This window comes from Lepidochelys olivacea, assembly GCF_965140295.1.
Source record: "Lepidochelys olivacea isolate rLepOli2 genome assembly, chromosome: 14".
NCBI classification, from domain to species: Eukaryota; Metazoa; Chordata; order Testudines; family Cheloniidae; genus Lepidochelys; species Lepidochelys olivacea.
The window spans coordinates 40,586,683-40,601,440 of NC_140424.1; the positions used below are offsets into that span (position 1 = coordinate 40,586,683).

Below are 14,758 nucleotides of genomic sequence, written 5' to 3' on the forward strand. Positions count from 1 at the left end.
CAATTCCTCATTGACATGGGTGTGCACAGGACAGAGGCAGAGCACAGGCTGGTTAGTGACACATCCCAGTAAAACACAAAATTCTCCTCCTAGAGGCGCGATATTCCCTGTGGGGGCTGTGAGGACAAAACCAAGTCAGGAAGCAAATCCCAGGACTCTACCCTCGACAACTGCAGCTGGGACATGAAAGTGGAACAAACAAGAAGAATTGTTTGTAATGTTTTATTTTACAGTAAATAACGAAAGGCGGTCAGTAAACAGAGCTGAGAAGGAGCCTTAATAACCACAGCATGGCAAGGAGATCCCCAGCTACTGAGAACAGTTTTCTTAATGGCACTAAAATAGCACCAATGGCCAGGAATTAATATAGGGAATTAATGAGTTACAGTCTCACTTTCAATAACATGTCATAAATCTCTCTTTCCTTTCCTTCTCTCCTTTTCTGTTCATTATTCTTACCCTCACTTCTGATCCCTGTTTATTTTCCTGTGTTTCTCCCACTCCTCCCCTCCCTGTTACAGATCAGCCCCCATGGCTGCTCCATCCCACCCCCCTCCACCCCCAATTTTATCCCTTCCCCTCTTGCTGCCCCCAGCTGGTTCCCCTGTCAGGGATAATTTCCTGCCACTCTTCTCAGTTCTATTTTCCACCATTTCTCCTGGACTCTCCCTTTATTCTTGTTTTATTTTCATTCACATTTTCCTTCTTCCGTCTTCTAATTCCCACTGGTTAAACCTGCCCTGTCCCTGCCTCCCCCAGTGCTGCCAACCTCAGGAGTTTAAAAAAATCGTGGAACTAAGCAAATAATGATTTTGTTAAAGTTATACAACGGTTTTTCCATCAATCTGCACCCCCTACCCATCCCCTCCACCGCCCCACGTGTGTGGGGGGGAACATGACAGTGCGACCAGTTGTCCTGAAGTGACTTGGGCCCCTGGGGCAGGAGCTCTGGCTGGGAGACCCCATGAGATCCAATCCCACAGATCTGCACAAACCGCTCCCTGCTGCTGCTTCTCCCCAGCCCCCGAACCCCTGATTGATTCATGCTGGGTCCCTGCCCAGCCCCCACCTCTGCCCCTCAGGGCCCCTCTGCCCCACCTGCAGCCCCAGGGGACCTTTCCTCTCCCCCTCTGTCTCCTGGGGCTGCGGGGGAGGGGGGGAGCTTCCAGGGGACATAGAGATGAGGGGCCAGGGGCTGGGTCGATGGGAGACCTCCAAGCTCATAGAGTCTGGGGTCCGTGAGGCTAGAGAGGCTGATTTCCGGTTCCCCCCTCTGCTGTGGGTCTCAGGGACGCAGGCGGAGCCGGGATTCCGGCCCCACCCCGAGCCAGGGGCGGATTCTCTCCGCAGGGACGGAGCCCGGCGGGAAAGTGAAGATCGGGGCCTCGTCACCAGCATCGATAAATGTCACCTGCCCCCGGCCACAGTCCAGACAAACCCGGATCCTGCTGGGGGCCCGGCTCAGGGGCAGGGGGGTGCGAGGGGAGGTGAGAGCCCGGAACTGACCCCACCACCGCTCCACAGCCCAGATCCCCCCCTCAGGGCTAAGGCTGATCCCTCCCTTCCTCCCCACAGACTCTCTGGCCACCCCCACAGCCCAGTATCCCCAACCCCCCACCTCCACCTCCCAGCAATGTCTCCCCGCGGTGAATCCCTCACAGCCCAGCACCCAGCGCACAGAGTCAAATCTCTCAGGGGTGTCGGGCAGTCGCTGCCGCGTGTTTCCCCATCTCACACTTTTCCCACCCTCAGACAGGACGAGTTGGGGATGAGCCGTGTCTGGATCCAGAGTCACATTCACTGTGCGGGAGAGAGAATCGGAGCGTGAGGGGCAGAGCTCAGCCCTGGGGGAGGCTGGGGCCATTTCTCACACTCCCCAGCAGTCCTGTTCTGGCTGGGACAGGCCTGGATCCCAGGGAGCTGCCTCTGTCCTGGGCACCTGAGACTGAGCAGAGATGTCACTGCACTTCCTCAGTCTCTGTAAGGAGACCCACTTCATTAATTTTCCATTTGCTTGCATCAGCTCCCAGCTACCCCTGTTGATTCTGCTCCATGCCCAGCAGGAGAGACACACCAAGAAAGGTTTTAGTGGGGAGGGAGCAGGTTCAGTTTTGAAGCCCAGAGGAAATCTCCCTCCTCTAATGCAGTCTCCACTCCCAGGGCTGGGAACAGAGAGGAAGATGCAGCATTGGGGAAGAGCGATTAACACCAGAGAGTAGGAGGTGGCATTGGGTGGGGTAGCTCCATCCCCAACCCAGAGAGAAGGGAGGAGCTGGCAGCATCAGAGGGAAAGGATCGCACCAATCCAGGAAGCAGCTCCAATGGGAGAGCCCAGCCCTGCCCGGAGAAAAGGCAGGATGTTGGAGAAGAGCAATGGGGACACCAGGGTAAAGCAGAGGGATGTGTCAGTCCTCTGGGCATTGAGCTGTGTTCGGGTGCTGCTCAGGGAGAGTGTTTCTGTTCATTAGCATGGGCATGAACTCAGCACTCAGGCTGGTGTCAGGACTATTTGAGCTGTAGCTCACGAAAGCTCATGTTCAAATAAATTGGTTAGTCTCTAAGGTGCCACAAGTCCTCCTTTTCTTTTTGCGAATACAGACTAACACGGCTGTTACTCTGAAACCAGGATTATTTGTGTGATGTCAGCTTGGGATCTCCCCAGGTGTTCCGGCACCTTGGCAGAAGTTGGGGAGGGGGGTACGAGGTCGCAACACCTGTGGCCCTCCCCTCTCCATGGCCCTGCCCCACTCTTCATCTTCCCACCGAGGCCCTGCCCCTGGCCAGGCTGGGAGCCTTGGCCACTATGGAGAGCCCCTGACCCTCCACCTTCCCATGTCCACTCTCCGGCGTGCACCACCCAGGGCAGGGGGAGGGTCCGGGGGGAAGAGGAGCAGGGGTGGGGCCACTGAGAGGGATAAGCACCAGGAAGAAGCTGCACTACACAGGGCGCAGTTGATCAGCTGCCCCTCCATGAAGCACAGCCAACGCTGCGATGCTCCACGCCTGCCCAAGGCTTGCAGTGTGGGGGGCCAACAGGGCCCCTGCCCCCAAACTATGCCCATGTTCAAAAGAGGGTGAGCTTGGCCCCCTGGCCCCCCATGTTCCAGTGCCCCTGGATCTCCTCACTGTGAATAGGTTATTTTTAGGGCTGTGTGTGTCATGGCCACTGGTGATTTGGTTGGTAACTTTCGTTACAATCTCAGGAAGATGTTTTCACCGGAATTTTCTCCTAATGTAAAGACAATCTCCAGCTGCAAACTCACCCTGTCTGTGTGCTCCTAGGGATTCCAGTGCAGACGGCAGAGTGTCTGGCGGGGGAAAGGAGAAAAGAGACAAGATTTCAGACTTTCGTATTTATAACAGCATCCCCACTCTGAACGCATAGAACTGTGTTTTCATCATGACAGAGAAACAGATCGAGAGGCCCAGAGACACACTCAGGCATTTAATAGAAACTAACTGAAACCTTCTGTTTCCTCTCTCATTCAGCCATCTCCCAGCAATGGAACCAATGTCCTTTCAGCCTCACAACCATCCCAGGACACACAATCTGTCAGAGAGATTTACTTTTCCCCTCCTCATCCCCTCCCACCCTTCAAACTCCAGTTGCTTTGTCTCATTCACTCACTGCCTTTCCTCATAACCTAGACCCAGATCATACAAAGACTTTGGCATAAAAGTAACTTTAGCCACTTTGGTCTCTTTGGCCAGGGTCAGGCAACATCATGTTGTGCGACGGACACTTGACAAAATTACCAGAGTTAGTGGCGGACACTGGCGGGGGGTTATGTCATTCAGTCATCATTCAACCCGTAAAATAACGCGCAATTTTCCACATCGAAAAAACCATAACCTAGCTCATTAATAAATAATGAACAATAAAAATAGTAATAAATTCAATTCAGGTGAGTGTTTTTGAATGTCCCTCATTGCCACAGTCAATATATTTTTTGTGGGATGGTGGCGTTGAAATAAATATTTCTCCTAAAACCATATTTCAGTGCATTGTTGTCACTAGTCTTTTATTTTTCTTGTTTAAATAATATGTCTGATGGGAGGATGAGTGTCTGTCCCACCTCTACACTGCTTACCCCATGTCTCTCCCCTGTCTGTGTCCCTTACATGGGAGATCCCCCATCATGTCACAGGATGTGGGAAGCAGAGGAGGGGGGTCTCTCAGTGGAGCAGGGTTTCCCACCACCACACTGTGACCAAAGCACCCCTCTCCGGGCAGGGGTGATCCCAGGGTCGATGGGAACCTCCTCTGTCTCCTGACCAGGACAAAGGGACAAGCTCTGGCTGTGGGCGGGGGTCTGTTGTGAGCAGAGGCCAGAGTGGAACAAATTCTTTGGTGGGGGGACTCACCTCTGGTGGCTCCCAGAAGTGGCTTCCCACTGTCCCTCATCCCTGCTGCTCCTGGGAAGCTAGGCTGAGGGGGTCTGTGCAGCTGGGGGAGGGGTAGCAATGAGGGGCTGGAGCTTGACTGAAGGGAGTTGTGCAGTGGGGGGGCTGCACTGAAGAGTTGGAGCTAGGCTGAGGGGCGCTCTGCAGTGGGAGGTAGCACTAATAGGCTGGAGCTTCGCTGAGGGGGGCTGTGCAGTGAGGGGGCAGCACTGAGGGGCTGGAGCTAGGCTGATGCGGGGCTGTGCATCCAGCCACACAGAAGTTAGCAAAGTCCAATACCCCCTGTGTGGAGACAAGGGGGAAAGTGGCGTGTGCATAATCAGTGGGAATAAACCAATCAGAGAAGAGAACAATAACATGAAAATAAGTTGAAGAAAAAAAGCCCTGCCAATGATGTGTTCATGCATGTGTAGTGTCTGACCGCTATAAGGTACTTAATATTAATACCACTCAAAGCTGATTGGAGAAGAACTAGTAAACATGCAATTTGGAGGTGTCTAATATTCCAGACATTGTAAGGGGTAATTAGAGCTTCCCAGGAGAAATCCCCCATGACCCACCTATGCCCCAGGAGAAGGGAACTGACCAGCACTTCTTTCTATTTGCGATGGCTAGTAGCAAATATCCCAATGGCTGGTGATGGGGCACGAGTTGGGGAGTGCTCTGAGTTAGAGAGAAATATTTCCCAGGTGTCTGGCTGTTGGGTCTTCTGAAATGCTCAGTCTCCAACTGACTACCATATTTGGGATAGGGAAGGAATTTTCCACCAAATCAAATTGCCAGAGACTCTGGGGTTTATTTTTTCTTCCTCTGCCATATGGGGCACGTATCATTTACCGATGTTAAACTAGAAGAAAGGTGGATTCTCTGTAACTTGAAGTCTTTAAATCATTATATGAGGGTTTCAGTAATTCAGCCAGAGTTTACGGGTAAATTGCAAGAGTGGGTGGGGAGGTTCTGTGGCCTGCAATGTGCAGGAGGTCAGAGTAGATGGATCATGATCGTCCCTTCTGACCTTAAAGTCGATGAGTCATTTCTTACGTTGTAACTGTAATCGAAAAGCATGTTTCTGGTGCAAACAAAGGTTTGAATTAATCAACCTGAGTGTCTTGGACCCAAATGTCTGGCCTTCTCACCCAACAATTAAATAGAAGCATCATCTAAGTGTGAACCAATTGACCAGCACCATTCTCTTCCCACACTCTCAGAGGCTCTTCCCAATTTCCAGTCCTAGATCCCTTCTGGGTACCTTTGAACTTCCTCAGAGTCTCCATTAGCACAAGAGTTTTCTGGGAGAAATCGCTGACTTGCTCTTCCAGTTCAGGAGAAATCTCCTCTGGCTCCTGGAACTTTCCCTTCTCACACCTGGAGAGAAACAATTTCACGTGATTATATTTCATTGTGTGACTCATGACAAGTTCTGGCTAGCGAGTCGCTGCTCTAATGGGCCTGGAGTTCGAATTCCTCGACTTCTCCCGGCCTCAGAGCAGGTGCAACACAGCCCATGGCCGTACAACCTTCCCTTCTGAGGACTCCTTAATATTCTTCATCTCTGGTCTGGTGAGATCAGCTCTGGGGACAAAAGGGGAATTGAGTCTCCTTGGCCAATTCACTCCTTGGCCTCCATGCTCTGAGGGACAGGAGGTTCTTATGTAAAGTGCTGTAGAAATCTGTCCACTAGAAACTAAACTGAGACACCAACTCCCCCCTCCCCAGCTCATTCCACACAGCTCTCCAAACAGTCCTCAGGCTGGGAAAGACTCAGGTGGGAAAGACTCTTGACCACTGCTGCCTTGGGCTGAGTGGTAACCAGGGCCCCAGTAGTGACAGGCCCATATTCCATCCCCATAATCCTGAGGCAGCCACTCCCCCAGGGATGTGACATCTCGAGGAAACACTTGAGGTCAGTCTTTCCCACTGAATGGACAGTTCCAGAGTCTTCTGTACCAGGGTGAGAACCTCAGGATGAAGTTTATCTGAGAGATTTGTTTCCAAAATCCCCACACATGTTGCTGTGGAGATGCGGTGCAAACATCATCTCCATGCTCTTCTCCAGCATTGCCAAGTGTGTGTGGGAATGAGAGAGAGCCACGTACCTACTCAAGGTGCTTTTGACATCCTAGAGGGGAGAGAGAGGAGAGAGACTTTAAAAAAAATCTCAGTACCACCTGACACACACTTGGGATTCCAGGAAAGGGGTTTTGCAAATACAGGGAAAATCAGCCCTGCCCTGGCCCCGGGGCCATGGTTGCACTGAGCTAATGGGGCTTTTCCATCTCTAATAATGTGTCTGTGAGTCTAAAAAGAACAAGAGTCATTCACATTTCAGCAATGCACACATTGAGTTACACTGAGATCTCTGACTGCTGAACCCCAGTGCCAATACTTCCTGTCCCTGTGTTGGGATTTGGGATGTTTCTAGCTCAGTCTCACCTGCAGGAATTCACTTGCTGGCTTCTGACACTTCCCCTCCATCTCACTGATCAGCTCACTGAGATGGGAAATCCCCTCTGAGAGTTTGGTGATATTTTCATTCTGTGTCTTCACAATCTCCTTGTGCAGCTCTTCCAGCTGGGCCAGCAGGAGTCGCTCTTGTTCCTCCAGGAACTGCTGCAGTTGCTGAAATGCAGACACAATCTTCTGCCTCTCGGTTTCTGTCTGTTTCTAGAAGAAATAAGGAAAGGGCTGGTCAGGAACACGGATGGAGCCTGATGACCTTTCATACAGTCTTACGAGAGAGTTTCTTTATAATCTCTAACACATCTGTGGAGAGACCAGGCCATGAGCCATCAGGCCTAGTGCTCAGAGCTGCAGTCAGAAGTCAGGAATTACAGCCGAAGTCAGAGCTGGAGTCAAAGTCAGGATCTCACCAAGGGTTGGGGCTACAGTCGAGCTCAGAAGTCATGCCAAAGGCTGAGCTAGAATCAGTGTCTGGAGTCACACGGGGGATCAGGACTGGAGTCGGAGTCAGGCAGCCACGCGAAGGGTCAATCCAAAGTCAGACAGCAGTACTGCAGGTCAAACCTGAGTCAGGAACAACACCAGGGCCAAGCCAGAGTCAGGGTCCAGTCCAGCAGCAGATCGGGAGTTCACTCAGTTGTTTGGAAAACTTCCCGTGACTCCCGCTGGCGTAATTCATGCAGCCGAACGTCTGCTCCAATCAGGAGCTTCGTAGGCAGATCCTCTGGTGGGCCAGAGTTCCACTAGCCCCTCCCCCACTGGCTCTGGAGAGCGGTCGGGTTGTAATGAGAGTCTCTGTGGGCTGAGGTTCCAAACCCACCATTCTTCACATCCTGACACTTGACTCGACACTGTGATCACAAAGGAGAGGATTTTCTTACAGCTTCGCATTTGGGCCCAATCTCTCTGCAAGGGCTGTCTCCATGTCTACTGGGATATAGTCAGTGCGGTTTGGGAGAAATTTTGTGAAAGCCACAAGGGGTAGTAATTAACTCATTAATTAAAATGCATCTTAGATCCTGCAGAAGACGCTGTTGTCCTTCTCCAGGGAGAGAACATTTGTGATATGTGCATGTGCACATATGCACACACACACACACACACAGAGTGTCCCATGATCATGGCGAAACACACACAAGGCCACAGAGAAATCTACCAATAAACATCCCTCCCAGCTCCCTGTCTCAGCGGGCAAAGAACAACAGGCACCGACCAGATACTCCCGGCTTTTCTCCTCTCCAGTCACTTTCAATCCCAGCAGCTTTTCTCTCTCTTCCCTCAGAGTCTTCAAATGGTCTTGTATTTTTTCCTGACAAACAGATATGATTTGGTGGGTTTATTTTCAGGGTTGTAGGGGGTGGATGAGGTGTTTTCCCACCCAAAATTCTACACAATAGTCAGTCTTCCTAGATAGACTCGGTGGATAAGGCAATACCTTCTGCTGGCCCAGCTCCTGTTGGTAAAGGTCTTACACACAACTCAGCTCTGGGGAACACACTCTTTCCCAGGCCTGAAGAAGAGCTCTGTGTAAGCTTAAAAGCTTCTCGTTCACCACAGAAGTTGCCATGAGCAGATATTACTTCACCTACCTTGTCTTTCTAATACCCCAGGACCAATACAGTTACAACAATATTGTGTACAAGAGTGGGTCTTTCTCGAGGTAGGACATCAGAGACACCAAGGAAATGAAACCTTATTTATGGAAATTGGGCGGGTTTTGTATTCAGATTGTTTGAAGTTATTACATCCACTTTCTCCATTGAGTCGAACCAGTGGAAAACTGGTGTCCCATGGTGGTAAATCTATAAAGGTGTTTTTGAGAAGATTTAACAAACAGTGATACCAATCCCAGAAGCCACCCGGGGCAGCCATGTAGGCTGGGATGCTCAAAGGAGTCCAACTCCATTGACTTTCAGCCTTGTACCCCGCGGGATGGGACGGGTTGGACAGCACTGACCTAAGGACTAGGGCAAACCACATTAGATGTGTTGATTTGTGTTAGGAACAGCTGGGGTTTGCCCTAGTGCTTTCCTAGCCCCTTTCCCTGGCAATGGCCTCTGGGTAGCGACCCCAAAGTCCCTAGCAAAGATCCCAGAATCGTTGGATTCTGGCAGATTTCAAAGGGCTGCCTGGTGGGACTAAGGGAACCACGTTGGCTGGTCCTTGCCCATGAACACACGAGAACAGGTCAGAGTGGCACTGGTCTGCACTGCCCAGGGGTTAGTTTTGCTGAAGATAAGTCTGATTCCAGCGGCATGTGGCATGGACCTGAGCTCACTGGAGCCCTTGTGGGTGTGGACTGAAGTGCTCGGGGTCCCACACCATGTTCAGCCCACTGATCTCCTCTAGTGAAGGCCGGCAGCATCTGAGTTTAGCCCTCACGGATCAGGACAGTAGTTCAGAATCCCAGTGGGAAACCTCCTCTCCCTGCTGGGCCTAGGACATGTATCAAGCAGTCTTTTCCTCCTACTCTTTGCACTTCATCGCTACTCAGTGCTGCTGAAAGGGGCAGAGTAGCTAGTGGTTAGAGCACTGAACTGGGCCTTGGAAAACCAGGTTTTTATATTCAGCTCTGCCACGGATCTGCAGAGACACCTTGGACAAGTCACTTCCCCTCACTGTGCCTCAGTTTCCCCTCCCACCCTTTGTCTGTCTTGTCCAGTTAGACTGTAAATGGCTCAGGGCAGGGATTGGCCCTCACTGGGTTTTGTGCAAGGCCCCCACAGTCGAGGTCAGGTCTCATCTGGGGTCTCTAGGGGATGCAAATAACAATAAACACTGTGATACAACCAGTAATACCAGCCACAGCTTGTAACTCCCCCAATCAGCTTTCATGCAATGAAGGCTACACACAGCTGAATGACAGGGTCACACCATTAAGCTCTAATTAACATCCAAAGTTATTACCCATTAGACTGGACAGCAACTCCCTACCTTGTACTCCTGGGCAGCTTCCTGTACGGGAACCACTGTGTGAGCGCGGTGAGCCCGGGATCTGTCGCACACCACACAGATGGGGGTTTGATCTTCTTCACAGAACAGTTTCAGAGCCTCCTGGTGTTCCCCACACACCCTGCCCCCTCCTGCTCCCTTCGCTGTCTGGAAACTCAGCCTCTTGGCGATTTCTACGACATTTGCCAGGGGCCTGTTGGGCCTGAGGTTTCTCTGTTGCACAGTTTCTCTGCACTGAGGGCAAGAGGCAGCTGTGTCGGGTCCCTCCCAGCACTGGGCGATGCAGGTGCGGCAGAAATTGTGCCCACACTCCAGAGTGACAGGGTGTGTGAAATACTCCAGACAGACGGGACATGTCGCTTCCTCCTGGAGACTTTCTACGGGGCTCTCTGCAGCCATGGCTCCCTCTGGGCAGTGGGACAGGGTAAGTTTCAATTTCCTAAGTTCACACTATGCCCCGCCTGCAGCAGCAAGGGGGGGTGTTTCCTTGCCTGAAAGTGACTCGTGCTGTTTGCTGAGCAGGAAGGACCCAACCAATTTCACCCCTGGAGGCTTTGGTGAAAAAATGTATCAGTTCTGGGGGGATCAGACTATATTTTGGTCAGACCAGAACTAATTAATGACACTAGACACTGAGATTCAAAAAGTTGAAGCTTTAAAACTGTTAAAATTGTCTGTGAGGAGCTAAATCTCCTCCCTCCCGCAGCAGCTCCCCCAGGGCAATGACCCAGAGCCTCCCCCACCACCACAGGGACCGAGGCTGAGAGTCCATCTGCTGGCGGCTCAGGGGCCTGTGGAATGTGCTGGGATCTCAGCCTGGGCCCTAGGGGGCAGGTGACCCTGTCACACAACCACGCCCAGCAAGGCCTGCTCCCATTTTCTCCCTGTTTGTCCGTCACAGCAGAGAGACCAGGGACTGCAGGGAGACCAAGCTCCCGTCCCCCACGTGAGGGCTGGGGCCCAATGGCCGAGGGCAGCCAGTGTGAGGGGAGCTCGCACTAGGGGCCTGCAGGGTACGTGGTGTGGGATAAACAGAGACCTCTCAGGCCACTTGCCCATTGCGACTGCAGCAGGAGATGTGGGGACAGACGGAGGAGGCCTGGGGCAGTCCGGGAAGCCGCCATCGGGGACACGGCGACGGAACTCAGCTGTGGCGGGGAAGCCGTGCTGCGCAGAGATGCTGCTGCGGATGCAGCTAGTTACCCGGGTCCAGTGTTACAGCAGTTTAACAACATGGTTACTAGACGTTGGAGCTCAGCGGAGTGAAGTGCTGCCCTTTTGCTGGTCTCCACGCGGCTTGAGATCTGTGAGCATCATTCAAACACCTTTCCCCTGCTGCTGTCTCAGGTACCTGGGTCTTCACTCAGCGTTGCAGAGCAGAGCAGATTCAGTGCCTTGGTACAGGGTTACGGAAAGGAAAGAGACTGGCATGGTACATATAGTACCGGTAATTTCTGTCCCCTGGCTGTCGGATGCACCGTGTGCAGCTGGTTCCTTAGAGACATTCAGTCAGACAGCTGGGGTGGCCTTTTTGTGCTCTGCCCCTTTCTCAGTAAATGGTGAGTGTAACTTTACCCACTCCGGTCCCTTTGGCATCACTGGGACACTGAGACCTTTCAAGATCGGGACACTGAATCGTAAGCTTTTCGGGTCTGTTCAGCGCTCAGCACCATGGGCCCCTTGTCCTCCATAGACTATAACACGAAGAGACACACAGGCATTGTATAGATGGGGAAACTGAGGCAGGGAGTGGGCTGGTTCAATGGGCCCCCTATTCAGTGGCTACAAGGGCCAATGCAGACCTTAGGAGCAGCTCGCCAAGTCCTGAGCTCCAGCCAGAGCGGCATCCCTGGTTTAATGGTCCTAAGGGGCTTTGCCAGGGTGTAGAGTACAAGAGGTGCAGCTTCACCCTGGCCACACCCCTCTGTCCCTTTCCACCCCTTCCTCCTCCAGCCTGTCTATGCCCCAACCCCACTCCCTCCCACCCCTCCCAGGAGCACTCCCTGTGCCTGCAGCTGCTGGGGAGGAGGCACAAACAGCCACGCTCGCCGGCACAGGAGCCAGAGCACAATGGGCTGGGTCCAAATGTCAAGAATGTCTTTTGATTTAAGGTCCAAATCTGGGTCCTGAGCTAAGTGCCGAGGGGCTGGTTCTCCAAGGGGCTGGGCGCTTGCAGCACCCACTGACTCCGGCTGCAGCTGTGAATGCGGGTGGAACATGTGCCCTGAAGTCCTGTATTCCGAGGAGAGAAACCCAGAGATCCCAAAATCAGGCCACTGCTGTAAATTTTGGCCTCATGGACTTGTCCATTAACAGCAGGACGTGGGCTAAGTCTCATTGTAAGTCGCTGTTTATACTTGGTCACTGCTCAGTCCCATGATTGGAAGCAGCAGAGGGGCTGACCCCAGGGGTGCTCTGGAGCTCAAACACCCACGGAAAAAATACAGGGGGAGCTCAGCACCCACCAGCCACAGCTGTTCTGTGGGGCTGCCAATGAGCTGTTTGGTGGCTGGGGGAGGTGCCTGTGGGAGGGCGGAGAGCAGCGAGCTGCAGATTGGCTGCGGCTTTGGCGGAGGGGTTGGAGCAGGGGCGGGAAGAGGCAGCCAGAGGGCAAGTCCTTAGGGGATGAGGCGGAGTGGGTCAGAAGAGGCGGAGCGAGGGCAGGGCCTCAGGGGAGGGGTATAGTGGGGGCGTGGCCTCAGGGCAGAGAGGGGGTAGAGCACCCCCAGGGAAAAATAAAAGTCAGCTTCTATGCTCCCACTCTCTGCCAGGGGTGAGGGGCATTATTTGAACCAGAGTCCCCCACTTCTCAGGAGAGTGTGCTAACCACTCAGCCAGTGTTTTGCAAACTGGAGGGTCCTGACCCAAAAGGGGATTGCAAGGCTTTTGTAGGGGGGGTCATGAGATCACAAAAAATAGTATGATAAACACTGGTACGAGTGGAACATGGAGGTCATGGATTCTGCGATTTTATTTGACCTGTGTGACTTCATCTCCCCACAACAGGGCTTCACCTTCAACCCCACAACGTGGCTCCGGCTGTGAGCCCCACATGGCGGGCCTCAGGCTTCAGCTGCTTTGCATATCCAAGATTGGAAGTGCTGAGGGAACAGCAAGTGACGGGGGAATTTCCCACTGAACTGAAGGCACATTCTCAGGAAAGCCCAAGGGCTTCCAATGATATGATCTGTCCTATGGATGCAAACGTCTATCAGTTAACCCTGGAGTCTGTCCATGTCCCTGCCCTGTTCTGCTCTCTCCCTGGTCGTATGTTACAGGCAGAGACAGAAGCTGAAAGGCAGAAACTTGTGTCTTACTTTCAACAACTGCACCATGTCCTGGAGGAACAAGAGCGACTCCTACTGGCCCAGCTGGAAGAGCTGGATCCAGAGACTGCAGAAAGAATTGAAAAGACAAAGCAAATTTTGCAGGAAATACCCTGTGTCTGTGAGCTGCTCATGAACGGGCGTGTGTGTGTATGATCACAACCTGGAGAACTTGGAGGACGCTGATGTGGCTAGTAAGTCGGTGAAACTAGCCGAATAACATTTCTGTTTTGATGTAGGAATAAAAAGACTGAATATTGTTCCCTTTTGTCCTTTTGAGCCATCTTTATATTACGTAAGTATGTGTCCGTAAAAGAGTTTGGTTGTCCGTAATTTTTTTTCTATACTGTCCATAAAAATTATTTTCAGCACTTGGCAACCCTGCTTCCAGACACTCTCTGAGGGTAACCCTCCCGTGAGTGAGACGTTGAAGCAAAACGCTCCACTCTGGGCTTTTCTTTATCAGTGAACACAAATGGTAGTAGAAGCCATGCACTTTTAGAGAAGCTGTTTTACCAGGGAGACGTATCTTGGGAACCCTTCGACAACTGGCCTCCAATTTGGCCCCCAGCCTGACCCTGCTCCTCCGCAGGGCACACCAAATGTCCAGGCAAACCAAGGGACTTTGTGGATTTCAGTGCACTTACAATAGTCAAGTTTTAAAGAGAAAGCTGGTCTCATCCATAACTCTAGTCATCGCTTTGGTGATGTGACAGGACCCCCCCCCCCATCCTCCTCCAGCCATGGGGTGTGCAGCTAAGCAGGTGTCTACCTCTGTGCAGGGAGGCCTTAGCACTTGCCTGTCACTGGCATCTCCCATTGGCTAGCTTAGGTGGCTTCCACACTACAGTGATGGGTGTGAAAGTTTTCACAGCGCTGAGCACAGTACCTAGGCCAACCTAAGTGGTAGGTAAAGACCAGGAAGAATAAGGGTATGTCTACACTATTGTCGCTACTACAGCAGAGCTAGAGCGGTGTCGCTGAAGGGCCGTAGTGTAGATGCATCCTGCATTTTTCGGAAGTGGTTTTTCCATCATTGTAGTTAATCCCCCTTTCTGAGAGGCCGTCACCAGGGCACCGGCAGAATTCCATTGTCTGCACCGGGGATTAGGTCCATCTCGCTGTGGCACGCAGGGCACAATGTTTCGCAGCCCTGGGTGACTTCGCTAGGTTGATCTAAGTGTTGTGTGGAGCAGGCCGAAGAGGGGTTTCCCTGGAGCTAGCAGGAAACACAGGGGCTGAGGGATGGCTTGGTGTGTCAAAAGAAGCAGTTGTGAGTGTGAATCTGGCAGGAAACAGAGCGAGGGCTTGCTTCAGGGACAGGGAGCCCTGGAAAGGCAGACGTGCATTTCCCAGTTAGGAAACTGCTGGCTGCTGTTTGTTTCTATCCTGTTCAGGGCACAGGAATTTGTGGACATTGTTTGTTAATTATAAAGATTGCTCCAAAGAAATACCTGACTCCTCTATTCAATTTCTCCTGCCAATGGAAGAACCTAGCGGGTCCCAAACGCTGGCTAATGGCTCAGGTCAAAGGAGCGATGGTGCAACCCGGGTCAGAATCTAGACCTGTGGCGGCAAATGCGTTGGTGGGAAACATTTGCGGGGAGCTCCAGCAG

The 14,758-nt window shown here is 52.3% G+C and overlaps 2 protein-coding genes across 2 annotated transcripts; one reads left to right on the plus strand and one right to left on the minus strand.

Moving 5' to 3' along the window:
• Positions 1–574: 574 nt before the first annotated feature.
• Positions 575–10,251, minus strand: LOC311530911 (zinc finger protein RFP-like). The gene is made up of 7 exons (XM_084647943.1): positions 9,799–10,251; positions 8,078–8,173; positions 6,838–7,068; positions 6,501–6,523; positions 5,654–5,769; positions 3,264–3,308; positions 575–1,800 (listed from the first exon to the last, which is right to left on the minus strand). Exons 1-7 carry the CDS (start codon positions 10,213–10,215, stop codon positions 1,286–1,288), a joined length of 1,443 nt encoding a protein of 480 aa, XP_084504069.1. The 5' UTR covers positions 10,216–10,251; the 3' UTR covers positions 575–1,285.
• Positions 9,804–13,501, plus strand: LOC311530903 (uncharacterized protein). The gene is made up of 4 exons (XM_084647933.1): positions 9,804–10,240; positions 10,887–11,375; positions 11,928–12,155; positions 12,823–13,501. Exons 2-4 carry the CDS (start codon positions 10,994–10,996, stop codon positions 13,296–13,298), a joined length of 1,086 nt encoding a protein of 361 aa, XP_084504059.1. The 5' UTR covers positions 9,804–10,240; positions 10,887–10,993; the 3' UTR covers positions 13,299–13,501.
• The last annotated feature ends 1,257 nt before the right edge of the window (positions 13,502–14,758 follow it).

Coding starts and splice junctions, on each gene's coding strand:
- LOC311530911 (XM_084647943.1), bottom strand. CDS start 10,215: ATGGCTGCAGAGAGCCCCGTAGAAAGTCTCCAGGAGGAAGCGACATGT. Junction 6,524..6,837: donor CAGCAAGTGAATTCCTGCAG/GTGAGACTGAGC, acceptor TCTCCCCTCTAG/GATGTCAAAAGCACCTTGAG. Junction 5,770..6,500: donor GTCAAAAGCACCTTGAGTAG/GTACGTGGCTCT, acceptor GTTTCTCTCCAG/GTGTGAGAAGGGAAAGTTCC.
- LOC311530903 (XM_084647933.1), top strand. CDS start 10,994: ATGCTGCTGCGGATGCAGCTAGTTACCCGGGTCCAGTGTTACAGCAGT. Junction 11,376..11,927: donor TGCCCCTTTCTCAGTAAATG/GTGAGTGTAACT, acceptor TTTTGATTTAAG/GTCCAAATCTGGGTCCTGAG. Junction 12,156..12,822: donor GACGTGGGCTAAGTCTCATT/GTAAGTCGCTGT, acceptor TCCCCACAACAG/GGCTTCACCTTCAACCCCAC.